At 48.1% G+C, this 9,960-nt stretch overlaps 1 protein-coding gene across 1 annotated transcript; it reads left to right on the top strand.

Moving 5' to 3' along the window:
- The first annotated feature begins 212 nt into the window (after window positions 1-212).
- LOC124401604 (C-type mannose receptor 2-like) lies at window positions 213-6,106 on the top strand. Its single transcript, XM_046874015.1, has 5 exons — window positions 213-266; window positions 4,330-4,701; window positions 4,918-5,250; window positions 5,342-5,433; window positions 5,617-6,106. Exons 1-5 carry the CDS (start codon window positions 230-232, stop codon window positions 5,677-5,679), a joined length of 897 nt encoding a protein of 298 aa, XP_046729971.1. The 5' UTR covers window positions 213-229; the 3' UTR covers window positions 5,680-6,106.
- The last annotated feature ends 3,854 nt before the right edge of the window (window positions 6,107-9,960 follow it).

A 9,960-nucleotide genomic window follows, 5' to 3' on the forward strand; every position in this document is an offset into this window, starting at 1 on the left:
ATTTAACAGCACAAACCATATGGTGAGATTTCTACCTGTAAGTTCTTCTTATGTCCTTATGCCATGATTCTCTGTTATAACAATGAACATCCTTTTGCTGTTATAACCGACAATGAAAGTGTTAACTCCTGAGATGTCTCATGATCTGTCATTCTTTATTAAATTTTTTTGTAGTGACTATTATTTATATTTCCTATCTCTTAGTGAGCTTTCCAACAATACATCAGTGATGGAGCAATGTCTGTTCATGCTCCTGTTTTTCACAGGTGAGAGAGAGTGCATGTGTGTGTGTGTGTGTGTGTGTGTATGTAAAGCAAAAGTCAACCACTCCCAACTTGTAGATAAATTGCCCAGTGTGCATAAAATTGTGCAGAAAGAAGACGACCTCATAAACTGCTGCCTTTTACGTAAAATACAAAGCAGCTTCAGTATTTAAAACCTGCAACACTAGCGATAGACGATAACAGAAATATTCTAGATACATGTTGATGTTAACATTCAACAAAACAAGAAAACGTCTCTAGGTTACGAACGTAACCCTAGTTCCCCGAGGGAACAAGACGCTGCGTCGAAACGCTTTGTCCACGCTCTGAACCACCTGTGAAATCTAGCCAATAGCCAGGAAGCTACAAGATGGCTGTGCGGTGGTAGCGACATTAGCTTCTGCAAAGAGAGAAGGTAAGCGCCGCAGGGATGCAGGGAGTGTGGCACGGTGTCTCGTTCCCTCTGGGAACTAGGGTTACATTCGTAACCTAGAGACGTTCCCCTTCCGGGAAGGGCAGAATGCCTGTAACACGACTTGTCGTCTGGCACCTTAGGTACGCAGCCAGGTTTTGTGTATAGAAACACCCAGGGGCAAACTCCAGGCGGGACCGGGCAACTGCCAAGTCCCAGACAGGCACTCTGGGTCGCGTCTCGGGCCTCAGCCTCCGGGCGCCACAGAGGAAACGTGTCACCAGAGGGTGCCTACCCAGCGACTGCCCCGCAGGCGGGGTGATATATGCTGCCATGGCGGACATGTAAACCTTCAGGGATGAAGGGGTTAACCCTGTGGCAAACTGTTCCTGTAAACACTCCAAAACTGAAACGACTGGGCAGTAAACTGGGTCAAATTCATGGTGCTCACACCGTGACGTGAACTGTCGGCGTACGACCTCCTCATAGGGGGAACTCTGGAGTGGAGAAGGGTCTCTACTACTTCGGTAGAAACTGACCAGCTGCTCAGAACTGTGCCCCCTCAGGGGCCACAGTCACAACTCCGGGGCGGGGGTGAACTAGGGTTCCGCCCACCTGTGAGAGGAGATCCCTCCTGGGAGGAATTTCCCATGGAGGACCCTCGAGTAGGGATACCAGGTCCGCAAACCATGGCTTGCCCGGACATCGAGGTGCTACCAGGAGGAGACAGACTCCTTCCTGGCGAACTCTTTCCAGAACTCCCGAGAGCAGCGTGATTGGGGGAAAGGCGTACAGGCGTAGCCTCGGCCACGACCATCCCATGGCAGCCACTGTCTCGACAGGGCGTCTGCTCTGACATCCCTAAAACAGGGCCTCGGGACAGAAACGTTGGGTCCTTCCATGCATCCAAGGCTCGAAGGACACACTGCAAGACCTTGATGGTACGATACGGACTTTCTCTGGGGCCGAGTGGAATTACACTGGACGCTGCCGCCACGAGACCCAGCAGCCTCTGGAACTGCCTCACAGTGAGTGGCTGGCCTTCTCCCATCCTCCTGACTGCGGTGAGGCTGACTTCAAACCGGGCGGGAGACAACCGTGCCAGCAACCTGGCCGAGTCCCACACCACACCGAGGAAAGAGTACACTCTACCCAGCGTTTTAGTCTGAACCCCAGTACCTTCATGCGGGCGAGAATGACATCTCGATGCCGAACTGCCTGGTGCTCTAAATAAGCCAATATCAACCAATCGTCGATATAATTCAAAATGCGGACGCCCTGAAGCCGCAGCGGGGTCAGTGCTGCGTTCAAAAACTATGTGAAGGTACAGGGTGAGAGTGCTAGATATGAACGGGAGGACCGATATTGGTAAGCTTCACTCCGAAAGCAACCTTAGGAACCTCCCATGTGTGGAAAGGACGGCTACGTGGGAGCATGCGACCACCAGATCCACGACCTCTCTGAGCAAGTATCCTGAACCCGAGCCTCATAAGTGAGCGGTTCAAGGAGTGGAGACCCAGAATGGGATGCAACCCGCCATCCTTCTTCGGAACAATAAAGTACGGGCCGTAGTAGCCTGACTCTCTGACCGAGGAGGTGGGAACCACCTCGATGGCCCATTTCCCCAGGAGAGTACGCACCTCCTGTCCCAGGACCAGAGCCTGCACGGGTCCCACCAGGGTGGGACACATCCTGTTGAACCGGGGAGGAGAAGATGCAAACTGAATCGCGCAGCCCTTCTCCACAGTACACAGGGCCCCCGAGAGACTCCTGGCAGCCCTCCAGACTGACAGAAAGTTCCACAGGGGAACCAACCCCTCGGGGCTGGCCCCTGACCCACACAGAGGGGCTGGAGCGGTGCTCTGCAGCCGACTACACCTGAGAGGCAGCGGATCCCCCCCATCCGCAGCGATCTCACGGGTGGAACACGGGGAGCAAACCACTGGAGGGAAGCCGTGCCCTGAACACGACCCGAGGCAGGGCTGGCAGACAGTCCTCCCGAACCCGAACGGCAGGAGCAGCATCCTGGGGCCGTTGATGCCCCCTGAGAGGCGGCGGATGACCCCCATCCGCAACGAACTTTCGGGTGGAATAAGGAAGTTAACCGCTGGAGAGAGGCAGCGTCCTGAACACCCTGTGGCAGGGCCGACAGACTGGCCTCCCGGTGGTGCTGGGGAGGGATGGGCGCCGTAGTATAAGGTGCACACCACCCTCCAAGATGCAAGCCGTCAGGCTTACGCACCACAGCCCGTTCACTAGAGGCGAGGATGAACCTCAGGTCGTCCAGCCCCTCCTTGGGCTTAGAGTGTCGCCAGGGGCCCCTAGGACCTCCCCAGGGGAATCGGGTGGCAACGCTCTCTTTTCGGGCCTGGATGTACCAGGGCGAGGCTGCCGCCGAGCAGCCTATTTAGATTGGCGAGGAAGTACCACTGAAACGCCACGCGATCTTCTGAACCCGCCACCAATCGCCCTTACCTACAGCATCACCAGGTCAGGCCAGGAGGGGTCACTGTGGCGCTCAGAAGGAAGCTTACACCATCCCCCATAGTAGGCCAGCCTGGTATGCCTGCAACACACTCATCATGTGGAAGCAATGCGCAGCCCGACCTGCCGCGTAGCCCTACCTACCAGAGCCAAGTGACTCTTCGTAGGCAAACCAATAGCCTTCATGGATGAAGCACTCGGGGAGAGATAGCTAGCTAGCGTCTCTATTACCAGCGGCATTGCCCCGTAGCCGCGCTACTCAGTCGAAATAACATTCGCGCACAGCGAGAAACATTGGAAAAGCACGCGCCGCACACGGGCCTCCCAGGACCCAGACACCTTGGTGCGCAGGTCAGGGAAGGCGCTGAGGCTGTGACACAGGGTGCAGAAAACGCTCATCCAGCTCACTGGGTGTGCACTGCTTCTGCTACACGACCAGCCAAGCTAGATCCAGCTCGGACCCGGCCCGCATCATGACCTCGAGGAGCTCTTCGTACAGCACAGGCTTTGAGGAGTCCACAGGCTCGCTAGCATCCATCATCTCATCCTCCTCGGAGAGAGAGACATGTAATGCCACGCCGCCCGCACCAAGAGAAGTAGCAGCCGCCAGGCAGGCTTCCCCGAAATTTCTGAAAATTCTCCCACCTCGGAGGAAGAAATACAAAGCACCGCGTTACATGCACCGGGAAAAGAAACCGCCAAACGAGTGCTCTCCCCGGGGAACGAGAGCTCGGCTAGCAGCCGGGAGCGCATAGCCACACGGTTAAAATGCTAACAACCAAAGGTGCGTACCCTCGAGAGCCGACTAAGCACGCTCCCAAGCTAAGCAAACAACACATCGGCTGAACACGCAGAAGGAATTCTGCCTGCATTTAAGCTCATGACTGCACAGATAACACACACAAAGCGCTTACCTAAACGAGCAGAAGCTAATGTCGCTACCACCGCACAGCCATCTTGTAGCTTCCTGGTTTACGCAACGTTGCCTGTCTATGACGTCACGTCTTGCCTATTGGCTAGATTTCACATGTGGTTCAGAGCGTGGATAACGCAGGGGCGTTCCCAAAGCGTTTCGACGCAGCTCGAGTTCCTGAAGGGGAACTCTGAAAATTTATTTAAATAAAAACTCCTAACATAGTCCAAACAAGGCATAAAATCTTTTCTCCACAGGAATCGTCCCTTCCGTCCTGTCTGTCTCTCGAAAGTATTATCTGGTCAAGCAGGGGAAAACGTGGAGTGAAGCCCAGGCTTACTGCCAAACTGAACACACTGACCTGGCTACCATCCAAAGTGATAATGACCTGGCCCAACTTCAGAATGAAGCACAGACCCAAAAGTTCAATTCCAGTGCTTGGATTGGATTGTACAATGACATCAACAGCTGGCGCTGGTCCTATGGAAACGAGCCACTGAGAAGTTTGACATTTTGGTATCCAGGACAACCTAACAACCTGTATGGAAACCAGGAGTGTGCTGTGTCAGATATGGACGGTTGGAATGATAGAGACTGTACAGAGGAATACCCCTTTGTGTGCTTTGATGGTAAGGAACAGGACATTTATCAGTAGAAGAAAATGTCACTGAAACTTTATAGACTGTGTTCTCAGAGTATTAAACTTTACTGTCAAGCTCAATAGGGACAACAGACAAAATCACCTGTGAACTCTTTGTTTTTTATAAGCTTCAAACAGTGGTTTCAATAGCAAATTTTACTACTGATGTCTTAAATTATCATCCTGTGTGTTTTTATTCTCACAGGCAGTAAAAATGGCACCGACAGGTACATTTACATCTCCAATGAAATGGCATGGCATGATGCTCAAGCTTACTGCAGAAAATATTATACAGATCTAGCCAGTGATAGAGATGAGATAGAAAACTCTATAATACTGGGACTGCAATCTTACAGCACCTGGATTGGTCTGTTCAGAGAGTCCTGGAAGTGGACAGACAAAAAAACATTCTCTACCATCAACTGGATGTCTGGAGACCCTTATATTTACCTAAAAGATGAAAACTGTGGGTATATAAATAACAATGAGGCTGCTAATGGACTGTGCTCGGACATAATGCCTTTCTTCTGTTACTCGGGTCAGTTAAAGTTTAATTCAGAGATAGATTTAGATCTGTTTAAACTGTTTTTAAAATGGAAGTTGGTATGTCTTTATATTCCTACATCCAGTAATCACAAAAAAACAACAAATCATGAGGGTGAAGGTTCATTCCAGTCAGGATGTGAATGATCCTGCAGTAAAGGAGGCCATCCTGGAGCAGGTAAAACTCATTTTCCACAAGACTCCTTTTATAATGTAGATTTGTCTCCTTACTACTGCAGCTAGAAGCTCTGAAACAAAAACATTGTATTGTGTTTAGAATCTGACTGTTGCTCTAAATCGTTTACAGCTTTCATATGAGATTATTGTCTCTAGCTTACACTATAAATATAATGTTCTTTAGATTAAGCAGAAACTGGAGGATCATGGGATGGCAGAGAACACCACAGTGAAATGGAGAGAATGATGGAAAGGTGTTTCACACGAAGAAAGAAAATAATACCACAGTAAAAAGGAAGGCTTAAGATCTTAAGCATGTGTTTTAAGTCTTATAATTCTGTAATGCATTAGCCAGTTTTTGTAAGTGTACAGTAAGTGATGTGTCCACAGTGGAAAACTTCATTGGATATTGTTCACTAAAAAATAGATAATGATAGGAAATGAACTTACATAAATTCTCTTCATGTTCATCAATAACATTATTTTAATTGTGTCTATTTACATCATATATAGTTGATCAGCTGAGATTATTTTGATTTTTGCTTCCTGCTGAGTCTCTTTTCCCTCTGAACTCAAGTTGCAGGATTTCTGCTGTGTTTTTGGTTTACTAACTGATTATGCCTATAAAGCTGCTCTTAAACATTATTTACTGTAAAATGCTCTACAAATGCTGATTTTTTTTTTTTTACAGCTCCTGCTTAAACTGCTTAAAATAATAAATAAATAATGATTTTACCATTTAATAGTTTCATCTTTTTTATTAGGAAATGTAGTATACTTTAGTGTATAAACTCTGTGGGGGGATAAGATGTTGGTCTTCTGATCAAAAAGTCAAGGGTTCGAATCCCAGCAGCACAAAGCTGCCAGAGCTGGGCTTACCCATCAGCAATGGTGGTGAAAAAACCTACCTACCTTAGCTTAGGTTTAGGACACACGATCCTTTAGCATATCCATACTCAACAGGGAACTGGTTCTCATATGGGTAATTGGGTTAATTATTAATATTGGGTTGGTAATTGGGTAATTATAAATAATCGTTTTGTTTAACTGTGTGCTATATAGTAAAATGTGCTATTGTTAAGTCAAGAATTTTATTGTAATTTGTAATTTGCATGAAGTAAACTGTTAAATAATTGGAATTTTAGTGCACTGTTAATAGCAATTGCAGTCTTAAAAGCTATCATAGCAATTTTAGACCTTAAGTCAACATAGCAAAAATGTGTGTATCAAATGCAGTCCATATACATCTTTATAATTTCTTAGATAGTTTCAAAGTGGGATAGATCAGGCAAGTCTGGAGAACAGAAGTGGCCAGAATCATTGATCATTGGTATCTTAGATCTTAGGAGTAGCATGTGTATCTTACAAAGAGAGAGAGAGAGAGAGAGAGAGAGAGAAATAATAGTTAAGAACAGTATACACTGTGCACAAAGTGCAAGCAGAGACTCTAGCAATGTATATAAAAACAGAAGACTTGTTTTCAGAAGAAAATCAAGCTGAGGTTGAAGCTGATGTTGAAGCTGAGGTAGGTACTAAATCTGAAACTGAATAGAGTGTTAGGTGATATTGAATGCTGCAATAGGGAACAACACTCCTCTGGGTGAATAATAGCAGTCAATCAAGAATATCTCCACCTCTTTGACTATTGAAGTACTGCTGATATTGCACTAACCCAATATTAGAACTGTTTTGTGTTTGCAATATATATTACATTCAGGAAAATGTTGGTGTTATTTTTATCTTAAGTTCATTTAATTTGTTCAATTACAGCCCCCGATCCCCTCGCTGACCCCTGTGGGTCCCTGTTAACCAGGATGGTTGAGGATGGGCGCCTCCGTGAATCGCTGCTTAAGCTCCAGAAATGCTGCCACTGAACTATAGCCCTTTACGAAGCGGCGATAAAAATTGGCGAAGCCCAGGAACCTTTGTAATTGGCGGCGGGAGGTGGGGGTCGGCCCGTCCCAGATTGCCTGGACCCTGGCAGGGTCCATCCGGATATTACCGGCTGAAAGCAGGTATCCCAGGAACAAGGTTTGAGAGGTGTGGAACTCACATTTCTCGGGTTTTACCTCTAGCCCGTTCTTGAGAAGTCTCTCCAAGACCTGACGCACCTGCCGGACGTGTTTGTCCATGGAATGGGAGAAGATCAGGATATCATCTAGGTAGACAAACACGAACGTATTGAGCATGTCATGGAGGACCTCGTTGACTAGAGCCTGAAAGACGGCCGGGGCATTGGTTAGGCCGAACGGCATGACGAGGTACTTGTAATGACCGGCTGGGGTATTGAAGGCGGTTTTCCATTCATCCCCCTCCCTGATATGCACCAGGTGGTACGCGTTGCGTAGATCCAGCTTAGTAAAGATTGTGGCACCATGCAGGAGCTCGAACGCCGAGGCCATAAGCGGCAAGGGGTAACGGTTCCGGACAGTGATCGCATTAAGACCCCGGTAGTCAATACATGGGCGTAGGGACTTATCCTTCTTTTCGACAAAGAAGAAACCTGCCCCAGCTGGGGAGGAGGATGGTCGGATGATACCTGCTGCCAGGGACTCCTGGATATACTGGTTCATGGCAGTCCTCTCTGGGGCGGATAACTGATACAGGCGCCCCCTAGGGGGACTGGCTCCGGAAAGCAGTTCGATGGCACAGTCGAAGTGCCGGTGGGGAGGCAGGGAGGTAGCCAAGGCCTAACTGAACACGCGCGCAAGCTGTCGAGAGTACTTGTTGACTTTCTCCATTCCCTCTGCTGAGATAAACAAATCAAATCAAATCAAATTTTATTCATCACATACACATACATACAGGGTACGACATGCAGTGAAATGCTTTATACGACGGTCAGGCATGAGGGAATAGGATGGGGAAAAAGAAAAGAAGGCAGATAAATAAAGTATAAAGTATAAAAAAACTATATAAAATAAAATAGAAGAATATAAAGATATAAAAGATATATAAAGATATATGTGAAACAAAGAGAAAAATGTATATACAAAAAAAATTCTTATGGCAGTAGACAGTGAAACAGTAAACAATGTGTAACAAAGTGTAAACAATAGAAAATTCTTGTGGTGGGTTGTCCATAAAGTGTCCGTGTGCGGTATGGTGTGGTGTAAAGGTCTGCAAGTGTCAGTGTGCAGTATGATGTGGTATAAAACAAAATAAATATAAAGTGCACTGTGCTGTGCAAGTCCAGAGTTTAAAGTGTCATGGTGCGAAAGGTGAGATATGTACAGAGAAGAAGTGTGATGATGGAGAGAGTGGGCCAGTTTTTAGATTCTGGGTGTTTCCTGGTTTAAACACGGAATGGCCTGCGGGAAAAAGCTCCTCCTCATTCTCTCTATGTTCGCTTTCAGGGAGCGGAAGCATTTCCCTGAACGCAACAAAGAAAAGAGTCCATTGTTGGGATGGCTGAGGTCCTTCACAATCCCTGGCTCTGGTCCTGCCCCGCGTGCTGTAGATGTCCTGCAGATCAGGGAGCTTGGTGTGGATGGTACGTTCAGCTGAACGCACCACCCTCTGGAGGGCTCGTCTGTCCTGCATGGTGCTGTTCCCAAACCAGGAAGTGATGCTACCCGTCAGAACGCTCTCAATGGTGCAGGTGTAGAAAGTCTTTAGCACCTGAGAGGGAAGTTTAAAGTCCCTTAAGTGTCTCAGATGGTACAGACGCTGCCGGGCCTTTTTCACCAGGGTGTTGGTGTGACAGGACCAAGACAGATCCTGTGTGATGTGAACACCCAGGTACCGGAAACTGTCCACTCTTTCCACTGGAGTCCCGCTGATGTTTATCGGTTGGTATGACTGCTCCCGCTTTGTGCTGAAATCCACGATCAACTCCTAAGTCCTGCTGACGTTCAGGAGAAGGTTGTTCTCCTGGCACCATCTCTCCAGGTTTTTAACCTCCTGCAGGTAGGACGTCTTATCGTTGTTGGAGATCAGACCCACCACAACAGTGTCATCAGCAAACTTGATGATGGTGGTGGAGTTGGCCACACAGTCATGTGTGTACATTGAGTAAAGCAGGGGGCTCAGAACACAACCCTGGGGAGCACCAGTGCTGAGGGTGAGGGTGGATGAGGTGTGTTTTCCCACCCGTACGGCTTGTGGTCTGTCTGTCAGGAAGTTAGAGATCTATTGACACAGCAGCTGGCTGAGTCCCAGGACCTCCAACTTAGAGGTGAGTGTGGAGGGAATTATGGTGTTTAACGCCAAACTGTAGCACACAAACAACATCTTTTGCATAATTCCCGTTTCTTTGGTCCAGGTGTCTCATCGTGGTGTGGAGGAGATGAGCAATGGCGTCCTCAGTAGTGCGGTTCTGACGGTACGCAAATGGGTCCAGTGTGTCTGGTAGTGATGCAGTGATGAAGTTTTTGACCAGTCTCTCTAAGCACTTCATCACTACTGAGGTCAAGGCTACAGGGCGGTAGTCAGGAACATGTCCTGCGCCGGAACATGTCCCAGTCTGCGTCATCCAAAGTGTTCTGCAGAGCGACCACCGATTGGTCAGTCCAGCGCACGACCTCCC

This window comes from Silurus meridionalis, chromosome 18, assembly GCF_014805685.1.
Source record: "Silurus meridionalis isolate SWU-2019-XX chromosome 18, ASM1480568v1, whole genome shotgun sequence".
NCBI classification, from domain to species: Eukaryota; Metazoa; Chordata; class Actinopteri; order Siluriformes; family Siluridae; genus Silurus; species Silurus meridionalis.